Source organism: Salmo trutta, unplaced genomic scaffold (genome assembly GCF_901001165.1).
Source record: "Salmo trutta unplaced genomic scaffold, fSalTru1.1, whole genome shotgun sequence".
In the NCBI taxonomy this organism is placed as follows: domain Eukaryota; kingdom Metazoa; phylum Chordata; class Actinopteri; order Salmoniformes; family Salmonidae; genus Salmo; species Salmo trutta.
In genome coordinates this window covers 1-19358 of record NW_021823424.1, presented here as the reverse complement: position 1 = coordinate 19358, position 19358 = coordinate 1, and the positions used below count along the sequence as shown (strand labels likewise).

Below are 19358 nucleotides of genomic sequence, written 5' to 3'. Positions count from 1 at the left end.
TATCGTTCTGATATCACGGAATACCGCCTCGTTTTGCAGGATTTCAGCACTCGGTGACGCTAAACAACAAAAAGCCCTTCCCCATCCACCCAATCACGACTAAAGCCGTTCCCCATTCACCCAATCACGGCCGACAACGGCCCTAGCCTCGTCCTTATTGGTGCCCGCTCTTCCTCTGATTGGCTACGGATGTAGCGTTGACCCACCCCCTAGCCAACTGTCACAGAGCTCCCACTTCCTTGTGATTCTGTCGGGCTGCAACAGAGATGGCGCTGAGTATGGATGGTAGCTACAGTAACCAACGTCCCTTTCATTTACCCAGGCTATTGTAAAGAAATAAAGGATTTTCTTGCGTCGGAAAGTGAAGGCGGAGAGGCGGCAGTAGTAGTCGCGAGTAGTGTTCACACGCTCGTCGTACTACGGACCGCTCGCTTCCCCGTGCGTGGGTTGTTTTGCCCCCCCCGGTTGATTCAGATAGCTAGCTAGCTAACTGACACTTAACGACAATTTTGTAAATATTAGCCAGCTAAGCTAACCACTGCTGGTAAAATGGCCACCATGGATAAATTAATGAAGGCCTTTGAATCTCTCAAGTCATTCCAACAACAACAGGGACCGCCAACGGCCGAGGAGATGGCTCAAAAACAGTAAGTCCATGTTTGTATATGGTCATTGTGTTGAGAAATTGCTAGCGATGAGTTAAGCGCAAATAAATGGCAGTTGGCTGGCTAGCTAGCTGGCTAGCGAAGCTGTTCGCAGGTTATCGCGAGTTAGCGATGCTAACCTTCTAGCTAGCTAGTTAGCTGTCAGCGTCGCAGCCTCCAGTATAGGCTACCTGTCATAACACACAGACAGCAACACACAGACAGCAACACACAGACAGCAACACACAGACAGCAACACACACAGTTTGCACCCCACGTCTATTTGATAGCTAACGTCAGTTGGCGCTTGTAAACAAATGCTACGGTGGACTAAATACTACGATATCCTTTCACTAAACTAAAGTCTTGAATAATATAAATCCGTTTAATTTGTCTTCTCATACAGTGCAGATTGCCAGATTTTGTTTCCCCACAATCATTCGTTGCTGGTTGTCTAATATACATAGAATTAGCCTTTATATGTCTATTTGATTTCAATACATTTCTATTTGTCACATGCTTGGTAAACAACAGGTGTAGACTAACAGTGAAATGCTGACTGACAGGCCCTTCCCAACAATGCAGAGAGGAGAAATAATAACACAAGGAATATTGTGCCTTGAGAAAGTATTCACACCCCTTGACTTTTTCCACGTTTGTTGTGTTACCAAGTGGGATGAAAATGTATTCAATTATATTTTTGACAACAATCTACACAAAATATTCTAATGTCAGAGTGGAAGAGAATTTGAACATTTTCTGTGATAAATAAATGAAAGACTTCCTGAGATGTTAGAATCACCTTTGGCAGCCATTACAGATGTGAGTCTCTTAGAGATTTGCACACCTGGATTGTACAATATGTGCACATTATTGTTAAGAAATGCATTCACGCTTTGTCAAGTTGGTTGTTGATCATTGCTAGACAGCCATTTTCAAGTCTTGCCATAGATTTTCAAGACGATTTTTTTAAGTCAACTGTAACTCTGCCACTCAGGAACATTCAATGTCTTCTTGGTAAGCAACTCCAGTGTATATTTGGCCTTGTGTTGTAGGTTATTGTCCTGCTGAATGCAAACTGAACCAGGTTTTCCTCTAGGGTATTTGCCTGTGCTTAGCTCTATTCCATTTATTTTTGTCCTAAAAAAAACATATGTTAACATTGCCAATGCAAGTGAGGTAGATAATATTCAGAAGTGAAATAAACAATAAAAATCAACAGTAAACATTACACTCACAGAAGTTTCAAAAGAATAAAGACATTACAAATGTCATATTATGTATATATGCAGTGTTGTAACGATGTACAAATGGTTAAAGTACAAAAGGGAATTTCTCTCTCTCTCTCACACACACTATTGATCTCTCTCCTTCTCTCTCCCTCTCTCTCTGTAGGAAGAAAGAGCTGGCCACCACCAAAAAGGACAGAGTGGCCCACTGCCTGACCATATGTGAGAACATCGTAGCTCAGTCTCTGAGGTAAGCCTGCCTGCCACCACTGATCTGGGATCAGCTTTACCCACTGCCAGTCCCGTTATGAACCCCTAGGAACGTCATTCATAAAACTGACCCTAGATTACTGTTTATAAGTAATTTGAATACATTACATGTACATACAGGCACACTTACATACTCTGGCATGGGGCATGTACATGTGTGTACACACACACACACACACACACAGTTGGATGTTCCAGATTAGCTCCACTGTTATTGGTAATCAGATTTGGTATTCCTGGTTAGATGAGGTTTACAGATGATTATACTGTATATGCATCTCAAATGGGACCCTATTCCCACTACTTCCATAGGGCTCTGGTCTAAAGTAGTGCACTATATAGGGAATAGGGGGCCATAGGGCTCTGATCTAAACTAGTGCACTATTTAGGAAATAGGGTGCCATATTAGGCTATTAGTTGAGTGACAACCAATGTAATTTGCTAGGTTATTTTTTTTAATCAAATGTGCTGTTGTTGAAAAGGGTGTTTTACCAGAGTGAAAGTAGCCAAATCAACCACTGCATACACAACTGTCATCTGGCTATCTGCTGATCAGGGATACATTATATTTATGGTTGTATGTTGATCAGGGTTTAGGATACATTATATTTATGTTATATGCTGATCAGGGATACATTATATTTATGGTTGTATGCTGATCAGGGTTTAGGATACATTATATTTATGGTTATATGCTGATCAGAGTTTAGGATACATTATATTTATGGTTGTATGTTGATCAGGGTTTAGGATACATTATATTTATGGTTGTATGTTGATCAGGGTTTAGGATACATTATATTTCTGTTATATGCTGATCAGGGTTTAGGATATATTATATTTATGGTTATATGCTGATCAGGGTTTAGGATACATTATATTTATGGTTATATGCTGATCAGGGTTTAGGATATATTATATTTATGTTTATATGCTGATCAGGGATACATTATATTTATGGTTATATGCTGATCAGGGATATATTATATTTATGGTTATATGCTGATCAGGGTTTAGGATACATTATATTTATGGTTATATGCTGATCAGGGTTTAGGATACATTATATTTATGTTATATGATGATCGGAGATACATTATATTTATGGTTATATGCTGATCAGGGTTTAGGATACATTATATTTATGGCTATATGCTGATCAGGGTTTAGGATATATTATATTTATGGTTATATGCTGATCAGGGTTTAGGATACATTATATTTATGGTTATATGCTGATCAGGGATATATTATATTTATGGTTATATGCTGATCAGGGTTTAGGATACATTATATTGTATTTGGATTGTTCAGATTCACCATCAGTTTTGCTTGAAACAGTCAGTATATATGGTCATTTTTAGATCTACAGGATGTTGCTACCTCACTGCATGGTCGATGCGGGAGAACAACAACAACAGAGTCATCAAAACTAAACCATTCCATTTTGAGACGGGGTGTGAAAAGTTGTGCTAGATATTCATGGGCAAACATTGTCCCGCCCCTAACTGATAGTGGGGTGATAGAGGGCCAGTTTCTCTCATGGTTCAGTTCTATATACATATAGAATGGTGATAGATGGTTCAGTTCTATATACATATAGAATGGTGATAGATGGTTCAGTTCTATATACATATAGAATGGTGGTAGATGGTTCAGTTCTATATACATATAGAATGGTGGTAGATGGTTCAGTTCTATATACATATAGAATGGTGATAGATGGTTCAGTTCTATATACATATAGAATGGTGATAGATGGTTCAGTTCTATATATATATAGAATGGTGATAGATGGTTCAGTTCTATATACATATAGAATGGTGGTAGATGGTTCAGGTCTATATACATATAGAATGGTGGTAGATGGTTCAGGTCTATATACATATAGAATGGTGGTAGATGGTTCAGGTCTATATACATATAGAATGGTGATAGATGGTTCAGTTCTATATACATATAGAATGGTGATAGATGGTTCAGTTCTATATACATATAGAATGGTGGTAGATGGTTCAGTTCTATATACATATAGAATGGTGATAGATGGTTCAGGTCTATATACATATAGAAGGACCTTTTAAAGAGATGCTCATCCCTGTACAGTACTATATGTCTGACTGGTTACTGGTTCAGTTCCAGATCACAGCTTTCTGCTGGCTCCGTTCCTGAAACCACATCTATCATATTGGCTGTAGACCTATAGACCAGTATAGTCAGTGGTTTCTGTCTCAGTCCAGAGGCACCTTTTTAGCAGAGTCGTCAACAACCGCGTCTTCTGGTTGTCAGGGATACGGTTATTTTCAACCTAGCTTCCTGTTCCGCTTGACAACCGGATGTGGGATCTCGGCTTAGGCATTTCTCTTACAACTGCTGCGTTAGATTAGTCCAGAGGTCATGAACTAGAGACATTACACATCAAAGGGTGTGTGAGGGGGGGTTAGAATGAGTTGTGTGGGGGGGAGGGGTAGGAAACGAGGTGTGTGGGGGGCAGGACAAGGTGTGTGTGTGTGTGTGGAGGGGGTATCAGAATGAGGTGTGTGGGGAGGTGGGTCAGAACGATGTGTGTGTGTGTGTGTGTGTGTGTGTGTGTGTGTGTGTGTGTGTGTGTGTGTGTGTGTGTGTGTGTGTGTGTGTGTGTGGGTGGGGTATCAGAATGAGGTGTGTGGGGGGGTGGGTCAGAACGATGTGTGTGGAGGGTGTATCAGAATGAGGTGTGTGTGTTGGGGGGGTCAGAATGAGGTGGGTGTGGGGGGAATGAGGTGGGTGGGGGGGTCAGAATGAGGTGTGTGGGGGGGTCAGAATGAGGTGTGTGGGAGGTGGGGGGTCAGAATGAGGTGTGGGTGGGGGGGTCAGAATGAGGTGTGGGGTGGGGGGGTCAGAATGAGGTGTGGGTGGGGGGGTCAGAATGAGGTGTGTGTGTGTGAGGGGGTCAGAATGAGGTGTGTGTGGGGGGGGGGTCAGAATGAGGTGGGTGTGTGGGGGGGTCAGAATGAGGTGTGGGTGGGGGGGTCAGAATGAGGTGTGGGTGGGGGGGTCAGAATGAGGTGTGGGTGGGGGGGTCAGAATGAGGTGTGTGTGTGTGAGGGGGTCAGAATGAGGTGTGTGTGGGGGGGGGTCAGAATGAGGTGGGGTGTGTGGGGGGTCAGAATGAGGTGGGTGTGTGGGGGGGTCAGAGTGAGGTGGGTGTGGGGGGGGTCAGAATGAGGTGGGTGTGGGGGGGGGTCAGAATGAGGTGGGTGTGTGGGGGGGTCAGAATGAGGTGGGTGTGGGGGGGGGGGGGTCAGAATGAGGTGTGTGGGGGGGGGTCAGAATGAGGTGTGTGTGGGGGGGGTCAGAATGAGGTGTGTGGGGGGTGGGGGGGGGGTCAGAATGAGGTGTGGGTGGGGGGGGTCAGAATGAGGTGTGGGTGGGGGGGTCAGAATGAGGTGGGTGTGTGGGGGGGTCAGAATGAGGTGTGGGGGGGTCAGAATGAGGTGTGTGGGGGGTGGGGGGGGTCAGAATGAGGTGTGGGTGGGGGGGTCAGAATGAGGTGTGTGTGAGGGGGTCAGAATGAGGTGGGTGTGTGGGGGGGTCAGAATGAGGTGGGTGGGGGGTATCAGAATGAGGTGGGTGGGTAATGACAGTTCCTCTCTTGTCTCTATGGCTGTGGGATTAGAACGTCTCCGGAGTTCCAGAAGCTTCTGGGCATCGCCATGGAGATGTTCTTGCTGTGCAGCGACGACAGAGAGTCAGACGTCAGGATGGTGGCAGACGAGTGCCTGAACAAAATCATCAAAGTGAGTGAGGACCCCATCTTCTGCTCTCCTCAGACATTTATGTTATGGCTCTCTCGTTCTCTCTATCTAGTTCTCTCTCGTTCTCTCTATCTAGTTCTCTCTAGTTCTCTCTATCTAGTTCTCTCTATCTAGTTCTCTCTCGTTCTCTCTATCTAGTTCTCTCTCGTTCTCTCTATCTAGTTCTCTCTCGTTCTCTCTATCTCGTTCTCTCTCGTTCTCTCTATCTAGTTCTCTCTCGTTCTCTCTATCTAGTTCTCTCTCGTTCTCTCTATCTAGTTCTCTCTCGTTCTCTCTATCTAGTTCTCTCTCGTTCTCTCTATCTAGTTCTCTCTCGTTCTCTCTATCTCGTTCTCTCTCGTTCTCTCTATCTAGTTCTCTCTCGTTCTGTCTTTCTCTCTATCTCATTTTCTCTCTCTCTCCTCCTCTCCCTATATCTCTCTCTTGCTGTATCTCATGGTATTTCTCAGCTCTTTCTGAAGACTCTTCCAGAGGTTCCCACCGAAACCCAAAGGCTGTGTATTGTGTTGTAAACGTATGAGATTTTAGTTGTAGTTTTAGTTGTAATCAGTGTTTTGTCTCTCTGCCTCCCTCTATCAGGCGCTGATGGACTCCAACCTGCCAAGACTACAGCTGGAGCTCTACAAAGAGATTAAAAAGGTGCCCGTTGGTTTGGAGATAGTTGTTGTTATGGAGTCCTGCTCACTGATCCTCAATGGATTGATGTGGTAACTGATGATGATGATGATGATGATGATGAAGAGAAAGATGAATATTGTAACAAATGTTAATTGTGATTGACTGTAATGGTTTTGGTTATGATGATGATGGGAAATATCAGGATGTTTATGTTGATGATGATGATGATGATGAAGGTGTGTGTGTATCTCTGGTAGAACGGTGCCTCTCGGAGCCTGAGGGCTGCTCTCTGGAGGTTCGCTGAGCTAGCACACCTCATCAGACCACAGAAATGCAGGTAGGACACGCACGCACACACACACACACACACACACACACACACACACACACACACACCTGAGTAGGCGCAGTATGCTGCACTTCATACTTTAAATGTATTTATATTATGTGAAGTATGGATTTATACACTATGATCTCAACGGCATTTAGACTGGATTTATACACTATGATCTCAACGGCATTTAGACTGGATTTATACACTATGGTCTCAACGGCATTTAGACTGGATTTATACACTATGGTCTCAACGGCATTTAGACTGGATTTATACGCTATGGTCTAAACGGCATTTAGACTGGATTTATACACTATGGTCTCAACGGCATTTAGACTGGATTTATACGCTATGGTCTAAACGGCATTTAGACTGGATTTATACACTATGGTCTGGGGTTATACTATGAGGTGTCGGTCCTGTGGGGTAACACTATGAGGTACTGGGTCCTGTGGGGTAACACTATGAGGTACTGGGTCCTGTGGGGTAATACTATGAGGTACTGGTCCTGTGGGGTAATACTATGAGGTGTTGGTCCTGTGGGGTAATACTATGAGGTACTGGTCCTGTGGGGTAACACTATGAGGTGTTGGTCCTGTGGGGTAATACTATGAGGTACTGGTCCTGTGGGGTAACACTATGAGGTACTGGTCCTGTGGGGTAATACTATGAGGTACTGGGTCCTGTGGGGTAATACTATGAGGTACTGGTCCTGTGGGGTAACACTATGAGGTGCTGGTCCTGTGGGGTAATACTATGAGGTACTGGTCCTGTGGGGTAATACTATGAGGTGTTGGTCCTGTGGGGTAATACTATGAGGTACTGGTCCTGTGGGGTAACACTATGAGGTGAACTGGCTCAGGAACTGTGTTGTATATCCAGTCTTCTGTGGACTGGATTGGTCTCTCACTTGTTCTCTCCCTCCTCCCTCCAGACCCTACCTGGTGAACCTCCTCCCCTGTCTGACCAGGATCACTAAGAGACAGGAGGAGACTGTTCAGGAGACCCTGGCTGCTGCTGTTCCTAAGATCATGTCTGCTCTGGGACACTTCGCTAACGACGGAGAGGTCAAGGTACACACACACACACACACACACACACACACACACACACACACACACACTCCTGTGTTTAGAGCTCAAAGACCCCCTTAACAACCTCCATTAAAATGTTCTATTAAAAGCCTTGAGTTCCAGAGAATAATGGAAGTATTGATATCCTCTTTCTGTATGTGTTGTAGAGTTAAGCTGTAAGGCACCAGGGGTAATATACCCCGGCTAAGGGTTGTTCTAAAGCACGACGCAACAGGGAGTGCCTGGATACAGCCCTTAACCGAGGTATACTGGCAATATACCACAAACCCCCTGAGGTGCCTTATTGCTGTTATAAACTGGTTACTAACATAATTAGAGCTGTACAAATACATGTTTTGTCATAGCCGTGGTATACGGTCTTGATATACCACGGCTGTCAGCCAATCAGCATTCAGGGCTCGAACCACCCAGTTTATAATCGTCTTTATAACCATTGTCTGATTGTGTCTGATGTTGTCTGATGGTATCTGATGGTATCTGTGTCTGATGGTGTCTGTGTCTGATGGTGTCTGTGTCTGATGGTATCTGATGGTATCTGATGGTGCCTGATGGTATCTGATGGTGCCTGATGGTGCCTGATGGTATCTGATGGTGCCTGATGGTGCCTGATGGTATCTGAGGGTATCTGATGGTGTCTGATGGTGCCTGATGGTGCCTGATGGTATCTGAGGGTATCTGATGGTGTCTGATGGTGCCTGATGGTATCTGAGGGTATCTGATGGTATCTGATGGTATCTGATGGTGTCTGATGGTGTCTGATCTGAAATGTTCAGGTGTTGTTGAAGTCGTTGGTGGCCAACCTGAAGTCCACTTCTCCTACGATCCGCCGGACGGCCGCCAGCTCAGCGGCTAGTATGTGTCAACACTCTAGACGGGCCTCCTACTTCTACACCTGGCTGCTGAACGTCCTGCTGGGTCAGTACCAACCACCCCTACTACAGGGATCATCAATTACATTTAGCCGTGGGACCAGTTTTCCTTCAGCGGATAGTTGTGTGGGGGGTAAAACATACTTCTAAATCATTTGTACACTGCAGGAATCCCCAAACAGATGTAGTATTTGTGCTACGACCACATATGTCTCTCTATTTGTGCGTGGGAATACTTTGGAACAGATTTCCTGGTGGGTTTTTACCGTTTTTTATGTCCAATAATAAAATATAAAGACTTGCTCAGAAAAGCTGGGGGCCAAATAGTCACCCGCGGGCCGCCTGTTGAGGAACCCTGTACCTTGGGGCCAAATAGTCACCCGCGGGCCGCCTGTTGAGGAACCCTGTAGCTGGGGGCCAAATAGTCACCCGCGGGCCGCCTGTTGAGGAACCCTGTAGCTGGAGGCCAAATAGTCACCCGCGGGCCGCCTGTTGAGGAACCCTGCAGCTGGGGGCCAAATAGTCACCGCGGGCCGCCTGTTGAGGAACCCTGCAGCTGGGGGCCAAATAGTCACCCGCGGGCCGCCTGTTGAGGAACCCTGCAGCTGGGGGCCAAATAGTCACCCGCGGGCCGCCTGTTGAGGAACCCTGCAGCTGGGGGCCAAATAGTCACCCGCGGGCCGCCTGTTGAGGAACCCTGCAGCTGGGGGCCAAATAGTCACCCGCGGGCCGCCTGTTGAGGAACCCTGTAGCTGGAGGTGGAAGGGATATGAAGACCTTTCCACCCAGCCAATCAGAAGGCAACAGGAAGAGATTAACCATCATGTTTCTGTCCATCCAATCCCTTCAGATGTGTTGCAGTGTCTATGGTGCAGGGGCTTAATTTGGAATTCAAAAGAGGTGTCTCTCTCTCTCTCTCTCTCTCTCTCTCTCTCTCTCTCTCTCTCTCTCTCTCTCCAGGTCTGTTAGTCTCTGTAGATGAGGAGAACATCTCTCTCTCTCTCCAGGTCTGTTAGTCTCTGTAGATGAGGAGAACATCTCTCTCTCTCCAGGTCTGTTAGTCTCTGTAGATGAGGAGAACATCTCTCTCTCTCCAGGTCTGTTAGTCTCTGTAGATGAGGAGAACATCTCTCTCTCCCCAGGTCTGTTAGTCTCTGTAGATGAGGAGAACATCTCTCTCTCTCTCTCCAGGTCTGTTAGTCTCTGTAGATGAGGAGAACATCTCTCTCCAGGTCTGTTAGTCTCTGTAGATGAGGAGAACATCTCTCTCTCTAGGTCTGTTAGTCTCTGTAGATGAGGAGAACATCTCTCTCTCTCTCCAGGTCTGTTAGTTTCTGTAGATGAGGAGAACATCTTTCTCTCTCTCCAGGTCTGTTAGTCTCTGTAGATGAGGAGAACATCTCTCTCTCTCTCCAGGTCTGTTAGTCTCTGTAGATGAGGAGAACATCTCTCTCTCTCTCCAGGTCTGTTAGTCTCTGTAGATGAGGAGAACATCTCTCTCTCCAGGTCTGTTAGTCTCTGTAGATGAGGAGAACATCTCTCTCTCTCCAGGTCTGTTAGTCTCTGTAGATGAGGAGAACATCTCTCTCTCTCCAGGTCTGTTTAGTCCTCTGTAGATGAGGAGAACATCTCTCTCCCCAGGTCTGTTAGTCTCTGTAGATGAGGAGAACATCTCTCTCTCTCCAGGTCTGTTAGTCTCTGTAGATGAGGAGAACATCTCTCTCTCTCCAGGTCTGTTAGTCTCTGTAGATGAGGAGAACATCTCTCTCCCCAGGTCTGTTAGTCTCTGTAGATGAGGAGAACATCTCTCTCTCTCTCCAGGTCTGTTAGTCTCTGTAGATGAGGAGAACATCTCTCTCCAGGTCTGTTAGTCTCTGTAGATGAGGAGAACATCTCTCTCTCTAGGTCTGTTAGTCTCTGTAGATGAGGAGAACATCTCTCTCTCTCTCCAGGTCTGTTAGTCTCTGTAGATGAGGAGAACATCTCTCTCTCTCTCCAGGTCTGTTAGTCTCTGTAGATGAGGAGAACATCTCTCTCTAGGTCTGTTAGTCTCTGTAGATGAGGAGAACATCTCTCTCTAGGTCTGTTAGTCTCTGTAGATGAGGAGAACATCTCTCTCTCTCTCCAGGTCTGTTAGTTTCTGTAGATGAGGAGAACATCTCTCTCTCTCTCTCCAGGTCTGTTAGTCTCTGTAGATGAGGAGAACATCTCTCTCTCTCTCCAGGTCTGTTAGTCTCTGTAGATGAGGAGAACATCTCTCTCTCCAGGTCTGTTAGTCTCTGTAGATGAGGAGAACATCTCTCTCTCCAGGTCTGTTAGTCTCTGTAGATGAGGAGAACATCTCTCTCTCTCTCCAGGTCTGTTAGTCTCTGTAGACGAGGAGAACATCTCTCTCTCCAGGTCTGTTAGTCTCTGTAGATGAGGAGAACATCTCTCTCTCTCTCTCCAGGTCTGTTAGTCTCTGTAGATGAGGAGAACACTCTCTCCTCTCTTTCCAGTCTGTTAGTCTCTGTATATGAGGAGAACAATCTCCTCTCTCTCTCCAGGTCTGTTAGTCTCTGTAGATGAGGAGAACATCGCTCTCTCTCTCCGGTCTGTTAGTCTTCTGTAGATGAGGAGACATCGCTCTCCAGGTCTTGTTAGGCTTCTGTAGATGAGGAGAACATCTACTCCTCGTCGCAGGTCGGTTAGTCTTGTAGATGAAGGGAGAACATCTCTCGCTCCTCTCCAGGTCTGTTAGCACTCTGTAGATGAGGAGAACATCGCGCTCCAGGTCTGTTAGTCCTCTGTAGATGAGGAGAAACATCTCGCTCTCCAGGTCTGTTATTCGCTGTATATTAGGAGAAATCATCTCTCTCTCTCTCCAGGTCTGTTAGTGAGTCTTGTAATGAGGAGAACATCTCTCTCTCTCTCCAGGTCTGTTTAGTCCTCTGTAGATGAGGAGAACATCTCTCTCCTCTCTCTCTCCAGTTCTGCCTCTCTCTCTCCAGGTCTGTTAGTCTCTGTAGATGAGGAGAACATCTCTCTCTCCAGGTCTGTTAGTCTCTGTAGATGAGGAGAACATCTCTCTCTCTCTCCAGGTCTGCTAGTCTCTGTAGATGATGAGAACATCTCTCTCTCTCTCCAGGTCTGTTGGTTCCTGTAGACGAGGAACATCCTAACCACCTGGTCCTGGGGGTGTTGTTAACCCTTCGCTACCTGATGCCTCAACTACAGCAACAGGACAGGACCACCAGCCTGAAAGGAAGCTTCGGAGTCATGAGGAAGGAGGCAGACTTACAGCCCACGCCTGAACAGCTGCTGCAAGTCAGTCTGTGTGTGTGTGTGTGTGTGTGTGTGTGTGTGTGTGTGTGTGTGTGTGTGTGTCGTGTGTTTTCAAGTTTTAATGTCACATGCACGAGTACAGTGAAATGTCTTTCTTCCAGCTCTAACCACAACGATCCATTTGTCAATAACACCGTAATACTGTTAGTAAATCCAGGGTCACTTCCCTGGTGTGTGTGTGTGTGTGTGTGTGTGTGTGTGTGTGTGTAGGTCTATGAGTTCACTCTACACTACACCCAGCATGGTGATCACAACGTGGTGACGGCCTCTCTGGAACTGATGCAGCAGATGTTCAGGACTCCTCCCCCGGAGCTACTGCACATGCTCATTACGCCCGGCAGCATTCTGCACGCCAGCGTGTTCCGACAGGACGTCGAGAGACGCGCCCACTCCGGCAGCATCCTGGAGTTCATTGGTTAGTCCACCCGTCAATCAAAAGAATACTGCTTTGGTCGTTGGTGGATTTGCTCTGTCGGTTAAATCTTTAGTTTCAAATTACAAAGCCCAGTCATTGGGTGAATGCTCTGCCAGTCACTGTACAGAGCTCCGCCTCTTGTCTCTCTGTTCTGTTTTGCTGTCTGCTGATTGGTCCCACAAGGCTCACTCTACACTGAGTATACAAATCATTAGGAACACCTTCCTAATATTGAGTTGCACCCACTTTTGTCCTCAGAACAGCCTCAACTCATCAGGACATGGACTCTACAAGGTGTTGAAAGCGTTTCCACAGGGATGCTGGCCCATGTTGACTCCAATGCTTCCCACAGTTGTGTCAAGTTGTCTGGATGTCCTTTGGGTGGTGGACCAATCTTGATACACACAGGAAACTGTTGAGCGTGAAAAACCCAGCAGCGTTGCAATTCTTGACGCACCTCCTACCATATCCTGTTCAAAGGCACTTAAAAGTGTTGTCTTGTCCATTCACCCTCTGAATGGCACACAAACACAATCCATGTCTCAAGGCTTAAAATCCTTCTTTAACCCGTCTCCTCCCCTTCATCTACACTGATTGAAGGGGATTTAACAGGTGACATCAATAAGGGATCATATCTTTCACCTGGATTCACCTGGTCAGTCTATGTCATGGAAAGAGCAGGTGTTCTTAATGTTTTGTACACTCAGTGTATAGTGAACTACTAGTGACCAGGGCCCTATTCCCTATATAGTGAACTACTTTAGACCAGAGCCCTATTCCCTATATAGTGAACTACTAGTGACCAGGGCCCTATTCCCCTATATAGTGACTACTAGTGACCAGAGCCCTATTCCCTATATAGTGAACTACTAGTGACCAGGGCCCTATTCCCTATATAGTGAACTACTAGTGACCAGGGCCCTATTCCCTATATAGTGAACTACTAGTGACCAGAGCCTTATTCCCTATATAGTGCACTACTTTAGACCAGAGCCCTATTCCCTATATAGTGAACTACTAGTGACCAGAGCCCTATTCCCTATATAGTGAGCTACTAGTGACCAGAGCCCTATTCCCTATATAGTGAACTACTAGAGACCAGAGCCCTATTCCCTATATAGTGAACTACTTTAGACCAGAGCCCTATTCCCTATATAGTGAACTACTAGTGACCAGAGCCCTATTCCCTATATAGTGAACTACTTTAGACCAGAGCCCTATTCCCTATATAGTGAACTACTAGTGACCAGAGCCCTATTCCCTATATAGTGAACTACTAGTGACCAGAGCCCTATTCCCTATATAGTGAACTACTAGTGACCAGAGCCCTATTCCCTATATAGTGAACTACTAGTGACCAGGACCCTATTCCCTATATAGTGAACTACTTTAGACCAGAACCCTATTCCCTATATAGTGAACTACTAGTGACCAGAGCCCTATTCCCTATATAGTGAACTACTATGACCAGAGCCCTATTCCTATATAGTGAACTACTAGGAAACATCAGAGCCCTATTCCCTATATAGTGAACTACTAGTGACCATGAGCCCTATTCCCTATATAGTGAAAGTACTAGTAGACCAGGGCCCTATTCCCTATATAGTGAACGACTTAGACCAGAGCCCTATTCCCTATATAGTGAACAACTAGTGACCAGGGCCCTATTCCCTATATAGTGAACTACTTTAGAACAGGCCCTATCCATATATAGAGACCAGAGCCTATATAGTGAACTACAGAGACCAGAGCCCTATTCCCATATATAGTGAACTACTAGTGACCAGGCCCTATTCCCTATATAGTGAACTACTAGTGACCAGGGCCCTATTCCCTATATAGTGAACTACTTTAGACCAGAGCCCTATTCCCTATATAGTGAACTACTTTAGACCAGGGCCCTATTCCCTATATAGTGAACTACTAGTGACCAGAGCCCTATTCCCTATATAGTGCACTACTAGTGACCAGAGCCCTATTCCCTATATAGTGAACTACTAGTGACCAGAGCCCTATTCCCTATATAGTGAACTACTAGAGATCAGAGCCCTATTCCCTATATAGTGAACTACTAGTGACCAGAGCCCTATTCCCTATATAGTGAACAACTAGTGACCAGGGCCCTATTCCCTATATAGTGAACTACTTTAGACCAGGGCCCTATTCCCTATATAGTGAACTACTAGAGACCAGAGCCCTATTCCCTATATAGTGAACTACTAGAGACCAGAGCCCTATTCCCTATATAGTGAACTACTAGTGACCAGGGCCCTATTCCCTATATAGTGAACTACTAGTGACCAGGGCCCTATTCCCTATATAGTGAACTACTTTAGACCAGAGCCCTATTCCCTATATAGTGAACTACTTTAGACCAGGGCCCTATTCCCTATATAGTGAACTACTAGAGACCAGAGCCCTATTCCCTATATAGTGAACTACTAGTGACCAGAGTCCTATTCCCTATATAGTGCACTACTATAGACCAGAGCCCTATTCCCTATATAGTGAACTACTTTAGACCAGAGCCCTATTCCCTATATAGTGAACTACTTTAGACCAGAGCCCTATTCCCTATATAGTGAACTACTAGTGACCAGAGCCCTATTCCCTATATAGTGAACTACTAGTAACCAGAGCCCTGTAGGGTAAGTGCACTATATAGGGAATAGGGCTCTGGTCTAAAGTAGTTCACTATATAGGGAATAGGGCTCTGGTCACTAGTAGTTCACTATATAGGGAATAGGGCCCTGGTCACTAGTAGTTCACTATATAGGGAATAGGGCTCTGGTCACTAGTAGTTCACTATATAGGGAATAGGGTGCCATTTTGGATGCATAGCCTCACTAACTAACTCAGGTCTCTTCCTCTGTCTGTCTGGGGTATAATGGCTATTTCCCATGGGGCTTTTCTTCTCTTCTCTCCTTCACTTCCTGTTCCTGTGTGTGTTCTTCCTGTTTCCTGCCTGCAGCCGGGGGCGGGTCTTCCTGTAATAGTCCACTCCTCCTCAGAAAACAGAAAGGTGATTTAATAACTCTCTCTCTCCTGTGTACTGCTCCCTCTATCTAACACAGTGTTTCCCAAACCTCTCCTCCAGCATCCCCAGCCATTCAACATGTTTTCATGTATTCCTGGACTAGTTTTGATGTATTCCTGGACTAGTTTTGGTGTATTCCTGGACTAGTTTTGGTGTATTCCTGGACTAGTTTTGGTGTATTCCTGGACTAGCTTTGGTGTATTCCTGGACTAGTTTTTGGTGTTGTATTCCTGGACTAGTTTTGGATGTATTCCTGGACTAGTTTGATGTATTCCTGGACTAGTTTTGATGTATTCCTGGACTAGTTTTGATGTATTCCTGGACTAGTTTTGATGTATTCCTGGACTAGTTTTGATGTATTCCTGGACTAGTTTTCATGTATTCCTGGACTAGTTTCATGTATTCCTGGACTAGTTTCATGTATTCCTGGACTAGTTTTGATGTATTCCTGGACTAGTTTTGGTGTATTCCTGGACTAGTTTTGGTGTATTCCTGGACTAGTTTTGGTGTATTCCTGGACTAGTTTTGATGTATTCCTGGACTAGTTTTGGTGTATTCCTGGACTAGTTTTGGTGTATTCCTGGACTAGTTTTGGTGTATTCCTGGACTAGTTTTGGTGTATTCCTGGACTAGTTTTGATGTATTCCTGGACTAGTTTTGGTGTATTCCTGGACTAGTTTTGGTGTATTCCTGGACTAGTTTTGGTGTATTCCTGGACTAGTTTTGGTGTATTCCTGGACTAGTTTTGGTTTATTCCTGGACTAGTTTTGGTGTATTCCTGGACTAGTTTTGGTGTATTCCTGGACTAGTTTTGATGTATTCCTGGACTAGTTGATGTATTCCTGGACTAGTTGATGTATTCCTGGACTAGTTTGATGTATTCCTGGACTAGTTTGATGTATTCCTGGACTAGTTTGATGTATTCCTGGACTAGTTGTCATGTATTCCTGGACTAGTTTGATGTATTCCTGGACTAGTTTTGATGTATTCCTGGACTAGTTGATGTATTCCTGGACTAGTTTTCATCTATTCCTGGACTGGTTTGATGTATTCCTGGACTAGCACGTCTGATGACACTAAAGAAGAATTTGGGCATCAGTTGAATCAGGTTGTTTTAGCTTTAGAATAGTGGAAATACATGGAAGGACTTGGGGCCCCAGAGGAGAGGTTGGAGAACCATTGGTCTACCACAGCTTTCTCTAACGCTGCTGACTGGTCATGTTACAGTAGTCCACTTTAACACAGCTTTCTCTAACGCTGCTGACTGGTCATGTAGTGACTGTGTTACAGTAGTCCTCTTTAACACAGCTTTCTCTAACGCTGCTGACTGGTCATGTTGAGACTGTGTTACAGTAGTCCTCTTTAACACAGCTTTCTCTAACGCTGCTGACTGGTCATGTTGAGACTGTTACAGTAGTCCACTTTAACACAGCTTTCTCTAACGCTGCTGACTGGTCATGTTGAGACTGTTACAGTAGTCCTCTTTAACACAGCTTTCTCTAACGCTGCTGACTGGTCATGTTGAGACTGTGTTACAGTAGTCCTCTCTAACACAGCTTTCTCTAACGCTGCTGACTGGTCATGTTGAGACTGTTACAGTAGTCCACTCTAACACAGCTTTCTCTAACGCTGCTGACTGGTCATGTTGAGACTGTTACAGTAGTCCTCTCTAACACAGCTTTCTCTAACGCTGCTGACTGGTCATGTAGAGACTGTGTTACAGTAGTCCACTTTAACACAGCTTTCTCTAACGCTGCTGACTGGTCATGTTACAGTAGCTGTCTTTATCCTGTCTGTGTGTCCCAGGCAAAATGCTGTCGGGGGAGGAGGAGGGTTGGAGGACGACCCTGAGAGGGCAGAGGTCACCACCGGGGCCTTTACAGGTGAGACACAACAGAATACAGGAACATCACCATTCATATCACTCAAGCTCCTTATTGTTATTGTTGTTATTGTTGTTATTATTATTATTATTTATTATTAAGTATGTATTATTATTTTTAATTATGTATTTTTATTAATTATGTATTGTTATTTCCAGGGGGCCAGTAAAATTAAGGCAGTTTATACAATTTTAAAAACATTACAATACATTCACAGATTTCACAACACACTGTGTGCCCTCAGGCCCCTACTCCACCACTACCACATATCTACAGTACTAAATCCATGTGTATGTATAGTGCGTATGTTGTTTGTGTGTGTGTGTGTGTGTATGCATGTGTCTGTGCCAATGTTTGACACTACCATACTTTCTCTGGACGTAGAAAATGCTTTTGATCGTGTTGAGTAGTAATACTTGTGGACAGTATTACACCATATGGGTCATAGATGTGATTTAACTTCTATATGCCAAATTCTTACTGCTATGCTTGTGACTGGCAACAATTTGCTCCTTCCATTTTGGCTCTATCCCGTGGCACACGGCAGGGCTGTCCGCTCTCTCCTCTGTTATTTGCCTTATCTTTAGAAGCTGTTGTCCAGACTGTCCGCCGATCCACTATTCACGCACCGGTCATAACACATGACGCTAAGCATTACATCTCCCTATATGCATTTTAGATTTAGCCAGTCCTCCAAAATACAGAACAATCTCTACCTCATAGTCTTGACATCTTTAGTGAATTTAGCTCAATTTTCAGGCTATAAAATCAACTGGGTCAAGTCTGCTCTTTTACCTCTAATTAACATGGGAGATTATCCAAAACTCGGTACCCCTGTAGTAAAACAGTTTACATACCTGAGAGTTGATATCTACCCCACAATCAAACCCATAATTACAACAATATTCTCACGTGGTGTCAGATCTCTGAAGATGGACAAAATTTCCAAAATTAATTCCAGTCACGAATCTCTATTATGAAGATGAACTCCTTCAACGCCTTTTCAACTTTTGAGCTCTGTGCTCCCTCTGTCACCACCGACTGGATATTGGAAGAAATTACACTTCAGTCTCTAAATGTGTCTGGCAAAGTAAACCTCTTTGCGTTTAAACAACTGACCCTGAATAAGGCAAAAGAGCGTAGGTGGCCAAGGCCTTCCAAAATTTGGAAGTATTTCTAGTCATTTGTTCTTCGCCCTCTCTCCACGTGATTTGATCCAGATGTCCAGGTGCCTTGGCATTCCATAGTGGAGAACCTACACAGGTTGCAGGATCTAGATGTCCAGGTGCCTTGGCATTCCATAGAGGAGAACCTACACAGGTTGCAGGATCTAGATGTCCAGGTGCCTTGGTGTTCCATAGAGGAGAACCTACACAGGTTGCAGGATCTAGATGTCCAGGTGCCATGGCATCCATAGAGGAGAACCTACACAGGTTGCAGGATCTAGATGTCCAGGTGCCTTGGTGTTCCATAGAGGAGAACCTACACAGGTTGCTGGATCTAGATGTCCAGGTGCCTTGGTGTTCCATAGAGGAGAACCTACACAGGTTGCAGGATCTAGATGTCCAGGTGCCTTGGCGTTCCATAGAGGAGAACCTACACAGATTGCAGGATCTAGATGTCCAGGTGCCTTGGTGTTCCATAGAGGAGAACGTACACAGGTTGCAGGATCTAGATGTCCAGGTGCCTTGGCGTTCCATAGAGGAGAACCTACAGAGGTTGCAGGATCTGGACCACTCTGACATTTCCTAGAGATACTCCATCAACAACATTTGGTGTCTTAATAACACATAGGCAATCTCTGTCTGGCGCACCTTCCAAAAAGTTATCTAACCGAAATCATT

At 45.0% G+C, this 19358-nt stretch overlaps 1 protein-coding gene across 1 annotated transcript; it reads left to right on the top strand.

The window, feature by feature from the left end:
• Positions 1 to 232: 232 nt before the first annotated feature.
• LOC115190925 (huntingtin-like) lies at positions 233 to 17514 on the top strand (the record flags this gene model as incomplete). Its single annotated transcript, XM_029748961.1, has 11 exons — positions 233 to 647; positions 2040 to 2123; positions 5802 to 5922; positions 6520 to 6579; positions 6816 to 6895; positions 7827 to 7965; positions 8760 to 8901; positions 11983 to 12161; positions 12390 to 12594; positions 15566 to 15616; positions 17438 to 17514. Coding segments are annotated over exons 1-11 (1236 nt in total), but the record flags the coding sequence as incomplete, so codon positions are not given.
• Between the last annotated feature and the right edge of the window lie 1844 nt (positions 17515 to 19358).